The sequence below is a fragment of the Vipera berus genome (assembly GCF_964194415.1).
Source record: "Vipera berus genome assembly, chromosome: Z".
NCBI lineage: Eukaryota > Metazoa > Chordata > Lepidosauria > Squamata > Viperidae > Vipera > Vipera berus.
This window is the reverse complement of record NC_138205.1, coordinates 60,058,170-60,082,146: the sequence shown is the minus strand read 5'-3', so window position 1 is coordinate 60,082,146 and position 23,977 is coordinate 60,058,170. Positions and strand designations below refer to the sequence as shown.

Here is a 23,977-nt window from a genome sequence, read left to right as displayed (position 1 = left end):
CCCACTAGAACATCCTCTGGCCAGTTAAGTTGGCACGCCAGGTCTCTAAACTCCTCCATATACTCAGCCATCTGGTGACAATCTTGCCTCACTGTTTTTATGCATTTTCTAGCTTTCCGATCAGCCAAGGGGTCCTCGAACCTCCTCCTTAGGGCAGCCATGAATTGGTTGAGGTTTCGAAGTTTGGGAGCGTCGGCATTATGCAAGGTCACCATCCAACGAGCTGCCACTCCCTCCAGGACCATGGTCATCACTTTCACCTGTCCGTTGTCACTGGGGATGTCTTAGCCGTATTCCTCCATGTAGCTAGGAAATAGCTGCTGAGGTATCCTACCAGATTTCACTCAAGAGCGGGACTTTTCGGCTGGGTCTGTGGGTTCTCTGCCTAGCTTGGTGCCCGTCTCCCCCAGCTGGGTTGACCTATGCTGGGGTGGCGGCCACTGCCATGGCCTCCGTAGCCTCTGATGCACTGGTAGGGGACTCAGGTTTGCCAACTAGCCCTCCCAGCATTCCTCTTCCACCATCCCTGCTACCATCGAGCCTCAGCAGAGGTCTTCTTCCTCTTTTAGGGACTTGAAAGCTCCCAACATCAGGTTGATGGCTTGTTTGAGGAAGCGGTCAGATTGGGCCAGTCTCTCATCATCCTCCTCACTAAGGTTAAGCGACCTCTCCATCTCTCGCTCCACCACGGCTGGTTGCTGCCACACTTAAGGGTCACCTTCCTGGCTTTCACCTCTTCCTTTTTCCCAGTGCCAATTGAACATCTCGATTTCTCCCAACTTTTTCTGGTAACAGCCTTGTTGGACAAGCTAGAGGAATCTGAGCTGCTCTCACTCAGGCCATCCTTGGGGGGAGCTTCCCTGCCAAGGTTGCCTTCTCTTCTCTCACCGCCATGGTTCAACATCTTTTGCACAGTCCCTGTGGTAGGGGTTCTCCCTCCAGGTTGAGCATTTTGTAGATCCTGCCTAGTGTAAGGACCTACCGTAATCAGTCCTCTCAAAGAAGCAGAACTCTTGAAACAGCATCATTTCAAAAGGAACTTTTATTAGGAGATGTTGACAACAGGAATAGAAGGCAGGATCTGAGGGTTTCCTGCATGAATCAAATAGTCAAAAGAGTCCAAAATAACCCCACCCCAACTGTCCATCCGGATGGTTCAAACAAGCCAATCCGCAGGTGTGAAATCACTGTGGGAATGGACTGATAAAGCGCTGCTTCCTAGGCTGTTAGGTCTCTCCGCCGTTTCTTCTGAGGTCAGAGATAAGGCAGATCAAAGAGGATAGAGCAAGGAACTAAGCAAAGGAAATACACATCAAACACACAAAGCACCCCCCCTCCCCTCCCCAGGAGAATGGCAGAACCCAAAAAGAATAAGAAATTCCATGCCCATAGAAAGACTGGGTTTTTTAAGACACTGGCCTGGCCTGTTGAATTTCAATATAGGCCTGGTAAGAGTAAAGAAAACTCTTCCTGGAATCAAGTCTGACTTTTATGATTTCCTGTACACATTCATGTTATTTTCTTGGTAACAATATGGAAATAGTTTGCCACTGTCTTCTGGAAGAAAATCAATGAACCACATAGTTCTTGACTTATGACCACAGGATTCGGAATTTGCATCATAAACTAGTGCGGTGGTAAAACAAGTCATCATGTGACTGGGCCTAATTTTATGACTTTTTACTATGGTTAAACAAATCACATGGTCATTAAATGAATCACATGTGATCAAGTGATTCCAGCTTCCCCAATTGACATTTATTGTTAGAAACCAATTGGGTAGGCCACAATCGTGATCACATGGCTGTAGGTCACTGCAATCAGTTACAAATTGGGCCTATTGCCAACACCTAAATTCTAATCATGTGACCGTGGGGGTGGTATGACTGTTGTAAGTATGAGGACAGATTGTAAATCACTTTTCCAAAGGCCATCATGAGTTTAAACCATCATGGTGATTGTATGTCAAGGACTACCTGTATCTTCTATAGTCCTATGATTTCTTAGTGGTCTTTTTTCAAATATAAACCAAGTCTGACCTATCTTACCTTTTTGAAATCAAAGTTCATGATATGCTGCTGCCTGCTATATTTGAGTGACAATAACTCCTAGATTTTGTTTTAGTTTTTAAAATGTATTCGTTACATTTATATGCTACCCATCTCATTGTGAAACGACTCTGGGCTGCTTTCAACAATATAAAATGTAATATTAAATAGGATATTTAATAGGAATATTAAAAACATTAAAACTTTCAACATTAAGAGTTAAAAAACATTAAAATCAACCGAACATAGAATAAAAGAAATGGTGTCCTATGCCTTTACACTAGGAATGGTGACCAGATTTGCTCTGCATTTTCTATTTCAATAAAATCATTACTAATTTTCTTGAAGACTTATTGAAAACCTCAAGCATAATGATATCTTGTTACACAATTTGAAGAGCACAAGATCCTCACATATGCTTCTGAATTGAATAATCATGTTTTACATCTTGTAACATCAGCTTTATCCTTGAGAAATATTATTAATATTGAAGCTTTGTCATGAGGATGACACTCATATTTTAATGAGGCTAATATTGGACAATATCACATAATATTTTGATTTAACTTTTATATATATTTAACAAGATTCTGAACGTTTTTTCTTGCTTATCCAAGGGAGTCAATCATCAGTTTGAAGAAGAAATATTTGCCTCTTATGATAGAAGAGATGCTGATAAGCAGTCATGCATGCATTGATGCTGTTTTAGATGATATTGCAAAAGAAGGATGCTCAAGCCTGCTAGATGAAGTCTTCATTGATTTAGAGGTTATTTTTTTCCTTTTCTACTCCTCCCACTTTCCTTTTTAATTTTTTTTATTAAAGATGTTTTTAAAAGTTAAAAGATAATTATGAAAAAATACTGAAAAACTAAGAAAAAGACATGTTTTAAAAAACAAGCGAATGTAAAGAGAAAAAGAATATTCAAAAAAGCAATTTCCAATCTTCATATCACTTATGGACATCTTAAAACTACAGGCAATCCCCGAGTTACGAGCGTTCACTTAACACTCGTTCAAAGTTACATGACAAGCACCTCCTAATGTTTACAAACAAATCTGAAAATCATGAATATTACAGCACCACGGCAGTTGTTCACTCTTACAAACAACTGCAGAAGCTCTGCAACGTTCACCCTAATCCTCCCCACTCCTCAAAACTGCTTCCCCTTCTCTTTCTGCAGTGCCAGATACATTCACCTGGCAAAATCTGTCTCTGCCATGGTTTTTTTTTCTCTTTAAGGAAGAGGAGAATCAGCTTGGAAATGCTTTTTGCACCAACAGTGGAAGTTCCTGTGTACCATAATATTGTGCAAGTTCAAACACAAATTCTCTGCAAAAGACACCATGGCCTCCAGAAGCTTCCATTCTCGGGAGGGGGGGATTGTTTGCTTCATTTGCGTGCCTGTGGGGCAAAGCATGGAATTGGAGTTGGATGGGCCTTTCACGTGCACCAGCCTTAGTTTGAGAGCACAAACAAAGCCTTCAACTGAGCAGGGAGGCATCGCAGAGTCAGGCCCTTGCACATGTGTCCAAGCAGCTGCCTTCAGCGGCAATAGCCACCTAAGCAGCCATGATCCCCCGCCCCAGCCAGCCAGCCAGCCACCCGACCTACTTCTTGCCTGACCATCTGGCTCGCACAAATCCTGACCCCTCTTTTCCTTGTTGTCCTTCCCATTCAAGCAGTGGTAGTGGCTTGAGTTTCTCCGCTCCGCCCAAAACAAAAAAAGTGGAGATGCAGCAGCAGGATTGCTCTCTAAATGATCTGTGTGCACTGCTCGCTTGCATGCGCTGGCCTTACTGAGAGCAATTCTGCGCCTCCGTTTTTTCCCACTCAGAGTGAGAAACTCAAACCATTGCCGCCGCTTGAGTAGGGGAGATCAACAAGGAGAAGTGCGGTCTGGATTTGTGCCAGCCAGCCAGTCAGGCAAGTATGAGGTTGGGTGGGGTCGGTGGCTGGCTGAGGAGGGGGGATCAGGTGGCTGCTGTTGCCAGTGGTTTAGGTTTTGAAGCACCCCATAGGCGCTGAAACACTTTATCTGAATGGAGACCTGACAGAGACTGCAAGCTCCATATGCCTGGAATGGGGTGCTTGAGAAACAGAGTCTTCTGCTCCATTTCTAAGCGTTCATTGGCAGCCACACAGAACTTGCAGTCATCTGTTAGGTCTCTGTTCAGATAAAAAGTGTTTCAGTGCCTATGAGCCATTTGAAAATGAAGCGAATGCTTCATTTCTAAATATCCCATAGGTGCTCAAACTCTTTTTACCTGGACAGAGACCTGACAGAGTCTGAAAGTTCCGTGTGGCTGCCAGTGGGGCACTTGAGAAATGGAGCATTTTGCTCTGTTTCTAAGTACACATTTGCATATAGATGGAGCTTCCAGTCTCCTCAAAGTCTCTGTCCTGGCAATAATGGAAAGGATTTGGGGGAGGGAGTAGGAGATAGGCACCACAAATCCTGCGAGAGTTCAGGCTCCCATTCTCTGCAAAAGAGGATGGGTGCCTGAACTTGTGTGATATTACGGGCACCCAGGAGCTTCCATCTACTCTACTCTCCCTCAAAGGCAGAAACCACGGCAGGGAGAAGATGGATCTTTTCAAGGTAAGTGAGTCCAGTGCTTCAGGAAGAGAGGAGAAAGTATCAGGTATCTTAGTGGGTCGGGGAAGCTTTGTGGGCCTGTTCCATCATTAGCCTCCCCCCCCCTGGCCTTCCCCGCCCTGAAATACCTCATGTTCACTTAAGAAGCTTTGTGTGTGTTAATGAGCAGCGAGTGATCTCATTCAAGGTATGAGATTCACCTCCATGGATTCTCAAGTTACAAATGGAATGGGCCGGCTCCATTACATTTGTAACTCAAGGATTACCTTGTATTTCCTCCTTCTAAATCACATAACATGGTTCCCCTTCCCCTGCTTTTCAGATTAAAGCTTTGGGTTAGGCCTTTCTTTAATGGGATAGAGACAGATATCTTGATTTAACAGAGATCCACCCAGTGTCCATCCCAACATAGTGATGTTTTAATATATCATTCATGCTGACAACATTTTTCTAACCTGTACATCATGTCCTCCCTCAGAAAACTGGGAAAGAAGAAACTTAATGGTTAGAGGTTTGTGTTGAATAATTTTCATTGCAATTTGTAGATGAGATCATTAGATTTACCTCACTAAGGACTCAGTGTTCAAAATCATTCCTAGGGAGGTAGGCAGAATGATAAAGACCATTACTAGTTTGCTTGATCCTTGGTCTTCAAAGCTGATTAAATCACCCATTGTGATAGGCAGCATGGTTATTTAAGAGTGATTAATGCTCCTTTAAGTAAGAAATGTGTTCCCACTTAGTTACAGAAGTTTCATGAATGAAGGCAATATATTTGCAGGATCCACTCTGAGTCGGCCGTTGGTACTAGAAGTTTAGTCTTTCAAGTTTTCAGATTCGAAGCTGAAGCCCATCTGAGGGAACTAAAGAGAGAGAAGTTTCCTGAAGATGGGCTCCAGCATGAGTCTGAAAACTTGGAAGACTAAATCTCTCATCCCTGTGACTAACTCAGATTGGATCCTGCAAACTCTGCTTGGATTCTGAAGATATATTAAATTACTCTTCAGTTGGGTGAAGAAGAATGTAGTGACTTTGTAACTTCAGGTGCTGATTATCTGGACTTATTTTAATTGGGTTTTGTGCAGGCTACAGTACAAATACTGCTTTGGTGGATAACCTGTGCTGAAAGCTAAATATGGGGAGTGCAATTATACTCAAGAGTAAAACCTTGTGGAATAATTTGTACACAATTACAAGAGTGCTTACTGATCTTCCTCCATAATTTTGGTGCAGTCCTTTACAAGGATACCAAGTGCAAATACAAACACTTTTGTTTTTAATGGAGTTTCTTTTCAAAATTTAAATTATACAATTTCAGCTTTGCTGATTTGGGATAAAATGACATGAAGCTGAATAATAATGTTAAAAATTATTCTGATTGTCATTTATGTTTTCTTATTTTTTAAGCCCCATCTTAGTGAATTGATGACAAAAAAATGGCTCAGTGCATCCAATGCTGTGGATACAATCTGTGTAACTGTTGAAGATTATTTTAATGATTTTGCAAGAATAAAGAAGCCCTGTAAGAAGGTATTTATTAAGTCTAATGTAGATTATTTAATATCTAGCACTCACTGGATGCAAAATAAGCTGTAGGTTTGCCACCAGTCCATTCTTCCCCTCTGTGACCTGTCCATTTTCAGCCAACCAGAGCTCACCAAGATGTTTTGAGAATTCTGAGATGTTTGGGGATAATGTGCATGTTTCTCAGGATACCTGGCCATGGGATGCTGGTACAAATGGGATCTGGCTGGTCTGGTCCTTCTCACCTGTCATTCCCCTGCTCCTGATTACTTTTCACATACATACAAAGCATTATTACCCTTTCATCTTTCCCTCTTTCATCCTTTTCCCCTTTCATCTTACCCCACCCCCACCTTTGATGCCTGTGAGGCCCCAGCTGAGTCAGGCAGAGCGGAGCCCCAGCTTGGTGTCATCTGCAAATTTAATGAGTCCTCTTTCAGTCCCTTCATCATGATTATTGATGAAGAGTTAAAGAGTACTGGGCTAAGACAGAACCTTGAGATGACCCACTGCATGTTTCCTTCCAGATTGATGTAGTTTCACTATATGTTGGGTGTGGTTGTCAGCAACTGCGAATCCCATCTGATTGTGGTATTGTCTATCCCATATTGTTCTATCTTATCAAGATATGGACTGTGCTGTACTTTGACAAATGCCTTACTGAAGTATACTATGTCCACAGCATTTTCCTGATCCACTAATTTAGTCACTTTAACAAAGAAGGTAATAATATTTGTCTGGAATGAATCTGATTTTCACAGACCCATTCTGGTTGTTAGTAATTGCTTCTAGATACTCACAAACCTAGTGCTTGATTACCTTTTCCAGGATTTTTTCAGGTGTTGCTGTAGTTATAGTTGGCCTATAATTATAGCTGGCCTATAATTTCCTGGTTCCATGTTCTCCCCTTTTTGTAGATTGGAACCACCTCTGCTCTTTTCCAGTCTTCTGGATTCCCCTATGCCACCATGGGTGTCAAGCTACAAAAAAGTATCGTGACTTTTTTCCCATTGCTGGCAATGGGATGGGCATAGTTTTGGCGTGACGCATCCAGCCTGTGGGCCGGCAGTTTGACATCCCTGCCTTATGCTAAATGAAATGAAAGAATGGCAGTGGTACCTAAAATGTTGTCCCATCTATTTTAAGTTAGTTAAATTTCATCCTTTCAGATGACTTTTAATGCTTTTTTTCTGGTCTATCTATCTAGGGGCCTTCATTTGTGCAAGCTTCATCTCTCATTTATGTCGTTAAATTTATCTTTATTTTTCCTCCAAATGTGCCTAGTGTGGGTGTTTTGGTACTTTTTGTTTATTTCTGTTACTTCTGTTATTTAATACAAACATCCCGTCTAAATAACTAGATGTTTTTTGAATTTTCTTTTCAGAAAATGACTGTTGAGTGCCATCGTAGAGTTGTTATGGAATATATCAAGGCTATAATGTTAAAACGTATTACTTTTAAAAATGCAGAAGAAAGAAAAGAGGGTGCTGAAAGGATGAACAGAGAAGCCAAACAGTTCAGGTTTCTATTTAAAAAACTTGCAGCAGTAAGTATCATCAGTAGAATGCTAAAAAAGGAAATGTATATAATTGGCATTTTAAAATATTCTCCAGCACTAAAGTAATTATACATATATGTCAATATTTTATTTTTATTGGTTGACAAATATTGTGATTTTTACAGATAAATTTATTATAGGTAATGCTTGATTGCATCCAAAATTGAGCCTGGAATCTTCAGCTGCTGAGCAAAGTCATCATTAAATGGGACATTACAAGACTGCAAACCCAGCTTTCCCAGTTGCTGTGCTAAGCAATTGTGCAGCTTGTTAAGGGGAGCGTAAGGGGTGCCTCTGGTTTTGGGAGTCTGGTGCAGACCACAGGGCCCGCTGATGGATGAAAGCCAATCACAGGCCAGAAGGCCATGACATTTTTCCCACTCCACCATTCCCAGAAAGTCAGCTGGTTACAGATCCAACAGTGCACATAAATTGCTTCACTTACTTTTATATTTTCTGCCCTGCTGACAGGTGCACTCATTTTCTGCCCTGCTGACAGGTGCACTCAATTCCTACATAGTCTGTCTTGCATCATTTTTGTGATTGTTTAGAAGGCTAGAAAGCCTGTTTGCATCTCCCTGAACAATCGCCTTTACTAGTTCTTTAATTTAATTCTTTCTAGTCTAAAAAATGTAGAAAGCTAGCAAACACAATTCTTTGGGAGGCTACAAGAGGCTTTTTCTAGCCTTCTGAACTATTGCAAGAGCTGCTGACATTCTTGTAATTGTTTGGAAGGCTTCTCCAAATCTCATGATTTGGAAAAGGTGCCTTCTAAATGATTGCACCTTTTCTAAATCAAGAGATTTGGAGAAGGAGCCTTTCAAACAACTACAAGAATCTCAGCAGCTCTTGCAATAGTTCAGATGGCTAGAAAGCCTCTTGGAAGTAAAGAATTGCCTTCACTAGCTTTCTAAGCTTCCTAGATGCCTCCTTGCAGAATGAAGCAAGCCATCCTCTGTAAGGCTGTGCCTTGCACTGGCTGGGTGCATTTGTCAACAGCTACAGAAAAATGCAAAGATTAGTGGAGCAATTTATGCATGATGTAACTGCCCAAGGCCTCTTATGGGGTGGGGATCAGGGCTTCCAGTGTCATGGCAACTTTACACCTGCTAGTGAGCCTAGTAGGTAAGTGACATGGGGCAAGAGAGGTAAGTTTGGACAGTTGCAGTGCCCAATTTTCATCTTGTGAGCTTAGGGGGAGATTGAAATGGCCCTTACATCAGGTACAAGTCATAAATCCCTTCATTCAATACCATTGTAATATCAAACAATTGCTGAATGGTCGTTAAGTGAGGTCATCTATATCTCTTTTTTTTTTTAAAAAAAAAGTACTCGATAATTCATGCACTACAAATTGAAATGTATCAATTTCTATTTATTTTCTATGTAATTCAATTTCATGTAATTAAAAAAAGTAGGGCTGTATACAATTCAAATATGATTTGAAAAAAGTGCTTTTGGATTTATATAAGTAAAGCACGTGTTATTCTTTGAAGTATATATATCTTTTCAGTCTTGTACACGAATCTAAAAAAACATTGCAACTGCCTTATAAGAATTTTTTTGAAAACATTTTCAAAGCATGTTAAGCCTTAGTATTCAATATTTCACAATGATTCGTTATATAAATGGCATTTAATCATTTGTTTCTCTAGTTAAACACCTTGTTCTAAATAGGTTAAAATAATGATACATAACCATATATTAAATACATTTTCTAAAATCTGGAATGTAACTGTTACGGTTCTGACTAACGAAACACTTCAAAGAACTTTCAGGCATTGTTTATCCTAAAGAGTCTTTAATCGTGAAAACAAAGCATCAGCACAGCATGCTGGATGCCAAGATCTGAATTCCCCTCCCTTCAGCACCTAATATCTGGCACGATTCCCTCCTCCAATTAGCAGTCATAAATCAGGTTCTCCAATCAGTTTGAAGTGCAAAGATACTCTTCCATTCTGTGCCATTTCTTACCTTATTAAAAACAACCGGGGGAAACATTCTTCCTCCCCCACCCCCAACATCATCTAATTCTAAGAGCAAAGCAATTTAAAGGAAAAGGCTGCCTCTTTATATTATCAAAGCAAAAACATCCAATGTTTGCAGCATTGACATCCGGCTACAAGGATAGATCTTGTAATGTAAGTAAAAGCATATGTCGGATTATCTCTCGATTTGTTGGGGTTTTTCTCATGAAACGTTTTGATGAGTTGCTCAGCCTTCACATCGCTAGATTTCACCCAAGTAGCTTCAGACAGCGAGTACCCCTTCCATTGTACTAGGTACTGCAATTTCCCTTTAAAAATTCTAGAGTCAAGAATACGTTTCACTTCAGAGTGAGTCTGACCCGCTATTACAAAGGGGCCCAGGTGCCTTCTTAGGGTGAGGTCTTAAGGTGGAGTCCCGAAAAGGTTTCAGCAGGCTGCAGTGGAGAGGGTGAACTCTCCCTAAAAGCCTAGGGAGTTTTAATTCTACTGTGACGGGGTTTACGATCCTTACAATGGGGAAAGGCCCCAAGAATTTCAGTCCTAATTTCTTGCTGGGTAATTTGAGGCATAAATATTTAGTTGACAGATAAACCTTTTCCCCAACTTGGAATGTTCTTTGGGGAGCCCTCTTTTTATCAGCCTGCTTTTTTATAGGTCTCGGAATTCTTTTTTTAACGCTGTTTTCATGTTTCTCCAAACTTCTTCCCACCCCCTCATCCATTGATCAAGTGTCTGGGAAGTGGAGGGTATTCAGGTATTGGGCTGAACTCTTTTCCTGTGGCTACTCTGACAGGCATGTAGGTGCTACTGTGAACAGAATTATTGTAAGCCACCTCGGTGAAAGGGAGGAGATCAGTCCAGTTTGTCTGTTGGTAGGAAACATAGCATCTGAGATATTGCTCCACCATTTTGTTAGCAGATTCTGCAGCCCCATTGGTAGCCAGATGAAAAGCAGATGATCCAATTAATTTAAGAAAACTCCACCAAAATTTTGCTGTGAACTGCACTCCTCTATCTGAAATTATTTGCTTAGGGGCACCATGCAGCCGGCAGATATGTTTCAGGAACAATTTAGTCAGTTGTTGGGCAGAGGGGAGTCCTTTGCAGGCGATAAAATGAGCCTGCTTCAAGAACAAATCTATCACATTCCAGATGACAGTATTTCCTCTACTTTTGGGTAGGTCTACTTTAAAGTCCATAGCTATTTCTTCCCATGGTTGAGAAGGGTCTGCGACCGGCTGCAGTAACCCAGGTGGTTTGCCCTGGAATTGTTTTCATGGTGGCACAGCACAATTCCTGATATAGTTTTCCACATCAAGTTTTAGCCCCGGCAACCAAAATTGCCAGCGGATGAGGTGTAGAGGTTTTAATATCCAAAGTGTCCAGCCTGTTTTACGTCATGGCTGTGTTTGAGAGCATTGAGATGGAGAGCTTCAGGCAAATACAGTTTCCCCCCCCCCCTTGTATGCCAAACCATCCCTGCATGTTAGGAAGGTTTGATTATCTTTGAATCATTGATTGGTGAGGAGCTCTAGTTTTATCTTCTTTGCTCCAGGGTCATCAGGATTAGGGGTTTGCGATGTGTGAGTTGTGCCGCAGGTTGCAAACTGGGGATAATTGCCTCATTGACCTCTTCACATTTGCTTTTGTATTGGGGCAATCAAGATAGCGCATCAGCTAAGAGGTTTTTTCCTCCCGGTATGTACTTTAGAGTGAAGTTGAAATGTTTAAAGTACTGTGCCCACTGCACTTGTTTTGGGGACAGTTTGCGGGGAGGGGGTCTTCAGTGCTTCTAGGTTTTTGTGATCTGCCCATACTTCAAATGGCATCTTGCTCCCCTCTAGATAGTGTCGCCAGTTTAACGGGCTCCACCTAATGGCAAAGACCTCCTTCTCCCAGATTGCCCATCTCCTCTCACCTTGAGTAAATTTTTTTGGAGGTGTAGGCACAAGGTTGTAGGACTCCACTTTTGTTCTTTTGCAGTAATACAGCCCCAACTGCAACCTCACTGGCGTCAGCTTGGATTATGAAGGGCTCCCCTGGGTATGCGTGCTTTAGGACTGGTTCAGCAGCAAATAGTCTTTTTAAATTCTCAAAAGCTGTTTGACAGCTCATTGTCCAAGCTAGTGGTTGGCCTCGTCGTGGCTTCTCTCCCCTTTTGCCTGTTTTGAGTAGTTCTGTGAGGGGTAGGGTAATCTCGGCAAAGGAGGGGAAGAATTGGCAATACATGGCTTAGGCCCGTGATATTTGCAGGACCGTCTGCTGCCGGGAATGATCTCCCATCACCCAGTACGCTCACACAGAGAGGGCCTCCTCAGGGTGCCGTCGGCTAGACAATGTCAGCTGGCGACCCCCAGGGGGAGGGCCTTCTCTGTGGGAGCGTCAGCCCTATGGAACCAACTTCCCCTTGAGCTCCGGATGGCCCCGGATCTCAAGGTCCTTTCGCTGCGGCCTTAAAACACTTCTTTTCCATCAGGCTGACCTGGACTGACGACAGGGATTTTAAAATGTTTTTTAATTTTTAACTTCAATTTTAATTTATTTTATTGGGGCTGTTAATTTAATTCTTTTTAACTTTTGTATCGTTGTATTTTATTGTTGTTAGCCGCCCTGAGTCCTATGGGAGATAGGGCAGCATATAAGTCCAATGAATGAATGAATGAATGAATGAATGAATGAATGAATGAATGAAAAAACAAGTTGGCAAAACCTAAAACTCTGAAGCTGTTTGCGAGTCTTTGGGGGCTGCCATTCAATTATAGTTCTCACTTTGGCTGGGTCCATTTCTACACCCTCGTTGGAAATTCTGTAGCCAATATAATCTAATCAGGTCTGGTGAAATTCACATTTCAACCATTTGGCATAAAGCTTGGCCTTCACTAGTTTCTTTAACACTTCTCTCACTAGCTTTATATGATCAGTCATATTTGTGCTGTATATCAAGATGTCATCAAGATATACCAAAACACCTTTGTATAAGTGATCATGTAGGAGCTCATTAATCAGCTGCTTGAATACGGATGGGGCCCCCTGTAGTCCAAATGGCATGATTTTGAATTGGTAGCTTCCCAAGGGACAATTAAAGGCAGTTTTCCACTCATCTTCCTCTTTTTTTCTCTCCCGGTAGTATGCCTCTCTCAAGTCCAATTCTGTGAAAATACTCCCCTTAGCTAGGTGGGTTAACAAGTCTTTCAGGATGGGGAGGGGGTATTTGCTCTCCACACTCACCGGGTTGAGGCCTTTATAGTCCATGCAGAGACGAAGAGACCCATCTTTTTTTTCTTTGAAAAACATTTATTTATTTATTTATTTATTTATTTATTTATTTATTTATTTATTTAATTGGATTTCCCGCAGGACTCAGGGTGGTTTACAGGGTATTTAAAACAAGAAATACAAAAGTTAAAAACAATTAAAAATAATTACAACAGTCCCTGAAAAAGTAAAAAACCCCAATTAAAATTAAAATTCTCAGCCTGGGCCAGAGAGCTTGAAGAGCCAGGTCTTCAGGTCCCGGCGGAATGAACGGAGGTCGGGGGCAGTCCTGAGCTCCACGGGCAGCTGGTTCCAGAGGGCAGGCGCACCCACTGAGAAGGCTCTCCCCCTGGGTGTTATCCGCCAGCAAACTTTTACCGGCGGCACCCTGAGCAGACCCTCCCTGTGGGAGCGCACTGGACGAAGGGAACTTGATGCTGGCAGCAGGTGTTCCCTCAGACATCCCGGACCCAAGCCATTTAGGGCTTTATAGGTCATCACCGGCACCTTGAATCTCACCTGGAGGGCAACCGGGAGCCAATGCAGCTTGTGGAGTAGAGGTGTTACATGGGAGTATCGGGAAAACCCCATTACAACTCGCACGGCCGCATTTGCACCAGCTGAAGCCTCCAAGTGGTCCTCAAGGGCAGCCCCATGTAGAGAGCGTTGCAGTAGTCTAAACAGGAGGTCACGAGCGCATGAGTGACTGTGCGTAGGGCATCTCGGTCCAGGTAGGGTCGCAACTGGCGCACCAGGTGAACCTGAGCAAAAGCCCCCCTGGTCACGGCTCCTATGTGGTCTTCAAAATTGAGCCGGGAGTCAAGGAGGACGCCCAAGTTGCGAGCCCTATCAACGGGGGGTAACAACTCACCCCCCATCGTTAAAGGTGGAATGGTCTGGTTAACCCGAGATGCCGATATGCACAGCCACACAGTCTTGCCAGGATCGAGACGAAGCCTGTTTCTCCCCATCCAGACCTGGACCGCCTCCAGGCAACGGGACATCACGGCGAGGGCATCGCTGGGTTGGTTCGGGGTGGAAAGAAAAAGTTGGGTATCATCAGTGTACTGATGATACCCCACCCCGAAACCACGAATGATCTCACCCAGCGGTTTCATGTAGATGTTGAACAGGAGGGGCGAGAGAACCGACCCCTGAGGAACTCCACAAACAAGAGGCCTCGGGGTGGATCTCTGCCCTCCCGTCAACACTGACTGCGAGAGGCCCAGGAGATAGGAGGAGAACCACCGTAAAACGGTGCCTCCCACTCCCAACCCCCTGAGACGCCGCAGTAGGATACCATGGTCGATGGTATCAAAAGCCGCTGAGAGATCTAATAGGACTAGGACAGAGGAACAACCCCTGTCCCGAGCTCGCCAGAGATCATTCACCAACGTGACCAATGCCGTCTCCGTGCTGTGTCCGGGCCTGAAACCCGATTGGTACGGGTCCAGATAATCAGTTTCCTCCAGGAACAGAGGAAGCTGATGCGCCACCACACTCTCAACAACCTTCGCCAAAAAGCGAAGGTTGGAGACTGGACGATAATTATTTAAAACAGCCGGGTCCAGGGCAGGCTTCTTGAGGAGGGGTCTCACCACTGCCTCCTTCAAGGCGGCGGGGAAGACACCCTCCTTCAAAGAAGCAGTTATTACTGCCTGGAACCAGCCTCGTGTCTCCTCCTGGGCCGCATAAACCAGCCAGGAGGGGCACGAATCCAACAAACAGGTGGTGGAGCTCAGCTTCCTCATGATCCTGTCCACATCATCAGGGGAAACAGGATCGAACTCAGTCCAGATAACATGCTCAAGACTGTCTGATTCCTCCACGTCAGACTCTGCCCAGTCAGAGTCCAGGCCGACCCAGATCTGAGCGATTTTGTCCGTCAGATGATGACTAAACTCCTCGGCCCGTCCCTGTAAGGGATCCTCCCTCACCTCCTGGTTAAGGAGGGAGCGAGTCACCCTAAATAGGGCGGCCGGGCAATTATCTGCGGACGCGATGAGTGCAGTGAAGTAATTAGACTTCGCCATCCTCATCGCCGCAAGACAAGACCTTATAAAGGTTCTTAACTGCAATCGGTCAGATTCGGATTGGCTGGACCTCCAACCGCTCTTTAGACCCCGTCTCTGACGCTTCATCTCCCGGAGCTCCGCAGAAAACCATGGAGCCCAGCGGGATCTGCGCCGGGTCAGAGGTCGCGAGGGTACAACACAGTCAAGTGCCCTGGTGGCCGCCCTTTCCCAGGCATCCACCAAGGCATCGACTGGGCTGTGGGAGAGGGCGATGGGTATAGAACCAAGTGCCATCTGGAACCGTTCCCGGTCCATTAGGCGCCTGGGGCGGAACCACCTGGTCGGTTCCGCCGCCCAGCGGTGGGGGGTGGCATAACGGAAGACCAGCCGCAGGAGGTGGTGATCTGACCATGACAGGGGAACAATGGTTGGAGAACCCCCTCCCAGATCATCCAACCACTGTCCAGGCAGGAACACCAGGTCAAGGTTGTGACCCCCCACATGAGTCAGGCCCTGAATTACTTGGGACAGGCCCATGGCCGTCATGGAAGCCATGAACTCCCGAGCTAACTCAGACAACCCTCCCAGTGAAGGCAAGTTGGAAGGCCTCCCTAAATTGACCCATTTAGAGTCCTTGTGGAGCGCATAGGGGCTCCCACAGTAGACTTAGCTTGTTCAATGAACCCCCTCGCTAGGTTTTTATCCACATATCATTTTATCTCCTCCATTTCAAGGGGGGACATGGCGCATAGCCTCGGTCGTAGGAATTTGGCTCCTGGCAACAGTTCAATAGATCAATTATTGGGTCTGTGAGGGGGCAGGGTGTCGCATTCTTTCTCACTAAATGCCTCCACCAGATCCCTGTATTCACTGGGGATGGTTGGTTCGCCTGGTGGTGGTGAGGCAGCCATTTGCTCTTGTTCAGTTAGTGGCCTAAATTGTCCTGCCACATTTGTTGAATCAGTGGGAGGTTTAGGCCCTATAGGTAGTCTCACAGTTCTCATTCCTTTCTCCCACCAGATAAACGGCTTCCATTTGTCCAACCAGGCTAATCCTAGATCACAGCCTCAGTCATTTTGGGGGCCACCAGGAAGGGAATAAACTCCCAGTGCTCACCTATTTCTAGGTGTAGGGGCTCCATTAATTGCGTGACTAAAGTCTCTCCCATCAGGGAGCCATTGGCTTGCTCGAAACTTACAGGTTTGGAGAGCAGTTTTGCTCGTATGCCCAGTTTCATGGCAAATGGCAAGCTAATGACACATCGGGAGCATCCAGAATCAACTAGCACCTTTAAATCTACCTGCGCCCCTGACTTAGGGATTATGAGTTTGGCAGGTAAGTGAAAAAGGTGGGACATGTCAGCTCACCATCGGCTCATTCTCCCCTTCATCGTCACTGTCGAATGAGGGTAGAGCGGGGGTGGATCCAGCTTAAGCCCCAGCATCCTCCTGTGCAGGGGATGTGACTTGGGCAACAGGTTCCTGTGTGATCCGGTTGGATTTCTCTCTCTGGCTGCTGGGCAGGTTTTTTCCTCCCTGCTGGTCCCAGTCTATTCTGCTGTTGGGGGTAGGGGACTGGGCAATTTGCTGCTCAATGTCCCTACTGTCCATATTGGAAGCACTTGATTGATCGGCCTGCAGATGGCATGGGTCCTTTAGCAACTGCAGCAGTTGGAGATTCTCGGGGTGGTGGTTGCTGTTTGTGTTGTTCTGGCCTCAGCTCTGCTTCAGGTGGTGGAAGCTTCTTATAATGGGCGAGCTAAACATCTAGTTTTACCGCTGTCTGGTACCATTCTTGCAGCTGATCAGGTATTGCTCGCCTGAGAGAAGTGATCGTCTAATCCCTCAATGAAGTGATGGATTAGGTATTGTTCAGGCCACCCCTCCATCCGACCTGCTATCTTGCGAAACTCTCGTACATACTCTAGGGCAAGCCTGTCGGCTTGTTTATTTTGTGGATTTGTTCTCCTGCTTTGAGGCCAATAGATGGGTCCTCAAATCTTTCTCTCAGCCCTAGGAGGAAGAGGTGGGGTTCTCCAATTCGGGGGCTTGCTCATTATATAAATTGTTCAGCCATTCGGATGCTTCTCCCTCTAGGCTGAATGCAATCACATCGACCATAGCACCTGGGTCCGAGTAGAGATAGGCCCAGCAGTTCAAATGAGAGCGCACTTGGTTGAGGAAGAAAATCAGATTTTCTGGGTCCCCATCGAAGCTTGCTCTGAAAGGTGGAGTCATATTCCCTGCTGTTGGCCAGTATGGGGTTGTGACACCCTCTGCTGCTGCAGGCTCCTCAATGGTTGCTGGATGAGTGGCATTCGTCCTCCCACCAACTGCTAATCTCCTGGCTCCTGCACCAACCTAAGACGTTGAAGGGCCTCCATCAGCTGTGGCATGCTCAGGTTGATTTCTGCTTCTCATATCCAGTCCCCCAAATCTCTCCCCTGGCTGGCTACAAACTGCAGACAGGCATTCCCACTCACCCGAATCCTCAGTGGCAAGCGTCCTAGTGGCTCTCCCCCAGTCTGCTTTTGGAGCCTTTGATAAGGCAGTTTTGAGGCTTCTGGAATCTCTGCTGGGCTGTGCCCGGGCTGACGACCAGATCAGATCTCCTAGCTGCTTGTGTTCCACCTCCATCTGGGAGTCCTGCCAAAACTCATCTTCCCACAGCATGCTCTCTGTTGCTTCTCCCTCTGGGGTACCAGCAGCTGCTGGGTCACCGTCTTCAAGCAGGTTCTCTTTTCCCATGATAATTTTTTTCCCTGAATCTTTGCCAGCTTCTCTCAAGCCTAAAGACAACAACTGATGTTCAAGACTCCAGATAGTTTGAAAAGAAAGTAGATCTTGGCATGATGTCATGGTTCCGACTAACGAAACACTTCAAAGAACTTTCAGGCATTGTTTATCCTAAAGAATCTTTAATCGTGAAAGCAAAGCATCCGCATAGCATGGTGGATGCCAAGATCTGAATTCCCCTCCCTTCAGCACCTAATATCTGGCACAATTCCCTCCAATTAGCAGTCATAAATTACATTCTCCAATCAGTTTAAAGGGCAAAGCTTCCCTTCCATTCTGTGCCATTTCTTTTTTTTTTTATTGAAAAGTTTTAAAATACATTTTATCTTTAACAATCCCCCCCTCCCCCATTTCTTATCTTATTAAAAACAACCAGGAGAAACGGTCTTCCTCCTCCCCCCCCCAGCATCATCTAATTCTAAGAGCAAAGCAATTTTAAGGAAAAGGCTGCCTCTATATTGTCAAAGGGGACGCGGTGGCTCAGTGGGTTAGGACGCTGAGCTTGTCGATTGGAAGGTCGGCAGTTTGGCGGGTCGAATCCCGAGTGCCGCGTAGCAGAGTGAGCGCCTGTTACTCGTCCCAGCTTCTGCCAACCTAGCAGTTCGAAAGCATGTAAAAATGCAAGTAGAAAAATAGGGACCGCTCCAGTGGGAAGGTAACAGCGTTCCGTGTGCCTTTGGCGTCTAGTCATGCTGGCCACATGACCACGGAGATGTCCTCGGACAAGCGCTGGCTCTTCGGCTTTGAAACGGAGATGAGCACCGGCCCCTAGAGTTGGAAACGACTAGCACGCATGTGCGGGGGAACCTTTACCTTTACCTATATTGTCAAAGCAAAAACATCCAATGTTTGCAGTGATGACAGTAACTTTGCCAAATAATGGATCTCAAAATATTTATTTTTTTATTTTAATCCCATTTATATCCCGCCCTTCTCCGAAGACTCAGGGCGGCTTACAATTTAAGCACAAACCAATGTGCTTAGCAATAGCCTTCATTCTATGTATATGCCTGCTTATTAGGGCTTTCCCCCCCCCCAAGCGGCATTATTACAAAGTCAGCTTATTGCCCCCAACAATCTGGGTCCTCATTTTACCTACCTCGGAAGGATGGAAGGCTGAGTCAACCTTGAGCCTGGTGGGACTCGAACCTGCACTAATTGCAGGCAGCTGGTGTTACTTAAGGAGGCATTAGCCCACTGCTCCACCAAGGCTCTTTATGCAAAATATGTTGTTATAGTATGGTAATTTTAAGCTTTTTAGCTTAAAAGTTGTGTTTAGCTTAAAAGAGGAATGTATCTTATACCTTGTAATAAAAGTGCATAATATGAATTGAAATAAATGAAAAAGAGTTATTCTCTCACTGGATTCCTTTCCTTCCTCCCTCCCTCCCTTCCTTCCTTCTTTCCTTCCTTCCTTCCTTTATTTTGTGGTGAAAAATAACCAGGATTTAATACTGATATTTGATTGCTTATTTAGTATAAACATATTTTCTTAGAAATATTTACTATCATTCATTGTTATTAAGATAGCCATACATTAATCAAGTATATTTTGTGTTCTGGAATAAAGTCTTTGCAGCCTTGATTAAACAACTGAAAACAATAATTTGTTTGATTAATAGGGATCTGGAGAAGACACAGAGGGGCTTTGTGATGTCATTGAAGCTATTGCAGAAGTTTTCAAGCTAACTGATCCTTCACTGCTTTATTTAGAAATCTCAACTTTAGTTAGTAAACATCCTGATATCAGGTAACATTGTACATTTCTAGAATTGAAATGTCTGCATTACAGGTGAAACTTGAAAAATTAGAATATCGTGCAAAAGTTCATTTATTTCAGTAATGCAACTTAAAAGAGGAAACTAATATATGAGATAGACTCATTACATGCAAAGCAAGATAGTTCAAGCCGTGATCTGTCATAATTGTGATGATTATGGCTTACAGCTCATGAAAACCCCAAATCCACAATCTCAGAAAATTAGAATATTGTGAAAAGGTGCAATATTCTAGGCTCAAAGTGTCCCACTCTAACCAGCTAATTAAGCCATAACACCTGCAAAGGGTTCCTCAGCCTTTAAATGGTCTCTCAGTCTGGTTCAGTAGGAATCACAATCATGGGGAAGACTGCTGACCTGACAGTTGTGCAGAAACCATCATTGACACCCTCCATAAGGAGGGAAAGCCTCAAAAGGTAATTGCAAAAGAAGTTGGATGTTCCCAGAGTGCTGAATCAAAGCACATTAATAGAAAGTTATGTGGAAGGGGAAAGTGTGGAAGAAAAAGGTGCACAAGCAGCAGGGATGACCGCAGCCTGGAGAGGATTGTCAGGAAAGGCCATTCAAAAGTGTTGGGGACTTTCACAAGGAGTGGACTGAGGCTGGAGTCAGTGCATCAAGAGCCACCACACACAGACGGATCCTGGACATGGGCTTCAAATGTTGTATTCCTCTTGTCAAGCTGCTCCTGAACAACAAACAACGTCAGAAGCTTCTTACCTGGGCTAAAGAAAAACAGACCTGGTCTGTTGCTCAGTGGTCCAAAGTCCTCTTTTCTGATGAGAGCAACTTTTGCATCTTATTTGGAAACCAAGGACCCAGAGTCTGGAGGAAGAATGGAGAGGCACACACTGCAAGATGCTTGAAGTCCAGTGTGAAGTTTCCACAGTCTGTGTTGATTTGGGGAGCCATGTCATCTGCTGGTGTTGGTCCACTGTGCTTCATTACGTCCAGGGTCAACGCAGCCATCTACCAGGAGATTTTGGAGCACTTCATGCTTCCTTCCGCAGACGAGCTTTATGGGGATGCTGACTTCATTTTCCAGCAGTACTTGGCACCTGCCCACACTGCCAAAAGCACCAAAACCTGGTTCAATGACCGTGGGATTACTGTGCTTGATTGGCCAGCAAACTCACCTGACCTGAACCCCATAGAGAATCTATGGGCCATTGCCAAGAGAAAGATGAGAGACATGAGACCGAACAATGCAGAAGAGCTGAAGGCCGCTATTGAAGTATCCTGGTCTTCCATAACACCTCAGCAGTGCCACAGGCTGATAGCTTCCATGCCACGCCACATTGAGGCAGTAATTGCTGCAAAAGGGGCCCAAACCAAGTACTGAGTACATATGCATGCTTATACTTTTCAGAGGTCCGATATTGTTCTATTGTTCTACACTCCTTGTTTTATTGATTGCATGTAATATTCTAATTTTCTGAGATTGTGGATTTGGGGTTTTCATGAGCTGTACGCCATAATCATCACAGTTATGACAAATCACGGCTTGAACTATCTTGCTTTGCATGTAATGAGTCTATCTCATATATTAGTTTCCACTTTTAAGTTGCATTACTGAAATAAATGAACTTTTGCACGATGTTCTAATTTTTCGAGTTTCACCTGTATTTCACTGTCATAGGAACACTTTATAAAAACTTGAACAAAATCTTTAGCTTTGATTTTTTTCCCCTCCTGCATAAAAGTTTTTAACTAAAAGAGGTTGGGACCGAATATACAGAGTTCGTCATTAATTCAATTTCTGCATAGTGTAATATGTAACCACAACTAAATAATATTTGTTTTAAAAATATTTTTAGTTTAATCCAAAAAACTGATTTTGGTATTTTTTTCATAAAGTAAGTATAGAATGCACATATAGTCTTTTAGTGTTTTTATTTAGAACAACGTATGCTGGGTAACTGAATGGTTGATTATTCCCTATAATGGTTGATTATTCTTCTATGTGGAATGTGCTCCACTGCTATTTAATCTTCCATTGCTGAAAATGGGCACATAAAAGTAAAGCTAATTGGGTCAGGAAAGATTGGGCCAAAGGAGGTTGATTAGAAAGCAAAATCAGATGGTATTTAAATTTTTCATTGCATGACAAATTTAAAGAAGGTTATTTAAATAAATTTTGGAGTAATAGACATGGGAGGATTACAGAAGTAGAGCCATTGTTTGGATGTCTTGTTAAAATTATGCACAAGACAAATCCATTGCATGTATGCAGATAAGCCTCAACTTATAATGGCAATTAAGACCAGAATTTCTTTTGGAAAGGGATGCAATCATAAAGTGCAACCACATTGCTTACCAGTTGCTATCCTTGCATCCTGGTTGCTGAATCTCATGATCATTATTTGAAGCAATTTTCTTCAGTGGGGAAGCCAGTAGAAAGTTGCAAGTCCCAGACTGGCAGGCAAGTAAGTGGCTGTTGCTGGATGTGGGAAGGAGTAAGGGATATGATATGGATTTGGAGGGGGTGTGAGGATGTGAAAGAGTGCATGAACAGTCTGGCATAGCTCAGGGAGATCCAAGGGTATACAGGAGATGTGAGTTGGAAAAAGTATGGCAAGGGTGGGAAAGTTGCCAGAGGGTGCATGAGAAGCATAGGTCAGGTGTATAAGGGGGTGCAAGTGGCTAGTGCAGCCAAACACAGAGGGGCTGGGGAAGAAGAGGATGCAGGTGGAGGAGACATTCCAATAACTTGTGAAGTTTATTTTATTTATTTATTTAATTTGTGTCCTGCCTTTATTATTTTTACATGTAACTCAAGCTGATTAAAATAATCCAACACATCTTCCTCCTCCTATTTTCCCAACAACAAGATTGGGTGGACTGAGAGAGTGACTGGCTCAAAGTTTTCCAGTTGGCTTTCATGGCTAAAATCTACTGTGCCTTCCTGCTTCCCCATTGACTAGACCAAACTGTCTTTTCCTGCTTCCCCATTGACTTTCTGGGGAAGCTGGCAGAGAAGGCTGCAAACAGCAATGGCATGATTGTCCAACTCCTTTACAGGAGTCATGGTGATGAAGTACAAACCACTTGCCAAATGCCCACATTGCAACTGACAGCAGGAGTGCTTTGATATCCAAAACTCTGAAGACCAGTTGTAGCCATTATTTGTTCACCTTTGTCATAACTTTGAATTGTCATTGAATAAATGGTCATAGACTGAGGAGTAACTGTAAAGATTTAATAAATATTAAGTGGCTGTAATTGAAATTCTTCCTTATTCCAATAGGTCTGAAGTACAAGATAAGTATAGAAATAAGCAGATTAACTGGTGGGTAATTAATAGAAGTCTAATCATACTATCTGCCTCATAGAAGGCTTTCTTAATTACAAGTGATTGAAGAAATTTACTGGTGAGTTCATTTTATAAGCTGACAAAGAATTATTTAATGTAGCATGTGTGGTGTGAAAAGATTGCAACTGCTGTTTTCCATAAGTAGGAATTCAATTAACGCTACTTTATTCTGATTGGCAGAGATGACCATATTGCGGCTTTATTGACAATGAGAGGAGATGCCAGCAGAGAGATGAAGCAGACTATCATTGAAACTTTGGACAAAGGCCCAAGCCAACCAAATCCAAATTATGTGCCACTTTTTAAAGAAATTATAGTTCCAACACTAACTGTGCCAAAACTTCTTAAGTAATAACAATAGTTCTGTAATACTTTTTATGTCAAAATTTGGAATGTTTTAGCTTACAATGCATATAGAGAACATATGAATTTCTTACAAAGCTTTTTTTTTCTCCTATGTTAACACTTGTAACAAGATGTAATTCAATCACTGGGAAAATATATAATATGATGTCCAAGAGTGTTTTGGAATTGCATCTTTACCATTATTAGTGGATCCCCCTCTCACTTGCATTTTTGTGTGTACTTCAGAAAAAATAAAAGAGGTCAACTTATGCTTGATTTGGATAAAAAATGAAAGCAGTAATATTTGGGTTTATGTAAATTATCACTAGATTTGAAAAGAGACTTGTGCTAAGTGTTTGCTTAATAAATGAATTGGCTCTGGTGTTGAACTTTTGAATTGTGTGCAGATTATTTGGCTGCCCTTTTGTGAGACATTTTTTACTTATTACAAAAAATTTTGTAGAGAAAAGAAAAATTAACAGAAGAATAGAAAACTGTATTACTGGTAATCCTTGTTTAGCAATCACAATTTGGTCCAGGAATTCAGTGATTAGGCATAACAGTTGCTACGTGAAAAATACATGACCATGACTGTACTTTTACTTCAGTTTTCCTTTGCTTGCTATTTCCTTCAATTGAACTGGGGTTCTTTCTATTTAAGATGTTAGTATGGGGTAAATAAGGGGAGAGAGATTCCACAAAAGCAGTAAATGCAAGGGCTGGTCCCTAATTGCCTTTTGAGCAACACTGTAACCTCAA

General features: G+C 43.4%; 1 protein-coding gene across 4 annotated transcripts in view; it reads left to right on the top strand.

Moving 5' to 3' along the window:
* EXOC3 (exocyst complex component 3) overlaps positions 1 to 23,599 on the top strand; it is a 97,266-nt gene extending 73,667 nt beyond the window's left edge. Inside the window, exons 9-14 of one of the 4 annotated variants that reach the window (XM_081345339.1) lie at positions 2,666 to 2,816; positions 6,055 to 6,177; positions 7,556 to 7,717; positions 19,405 to 19,532; positions 22,808 to 22,931; positions 23,054 to 23,172. In XM_081345339.1, coding sequence (XP_081201465.1) covers positions 2,666 to 2,816; positions 6,055 to 6,177; positions 7,556 to 7,717; positions 19,405 to 19,532; positions 22,808 to 22,892 — 649 coding nt within the window. In that variant the 3' untranslated portion in view covers positions 22,893 to 22,931; positions 23,054 to 23,172. Of the gene's footprint in view, positions 1 to 2,665; positions 2,817 to 6,054; positions 6,178 to 7,555; positions 7,718 to 19,404; positions 19,533 to 21,843 lie in introns of all 4 variants that reach the window. The other 3 variants (XM_081345337.1, XM_081345338.1, XM_081345340.1) reach the window with 3 other exon arrangements.
* The last annotated feature ends 378 nt before the right edge of the window (positions 23,600 to 23,977 follow it).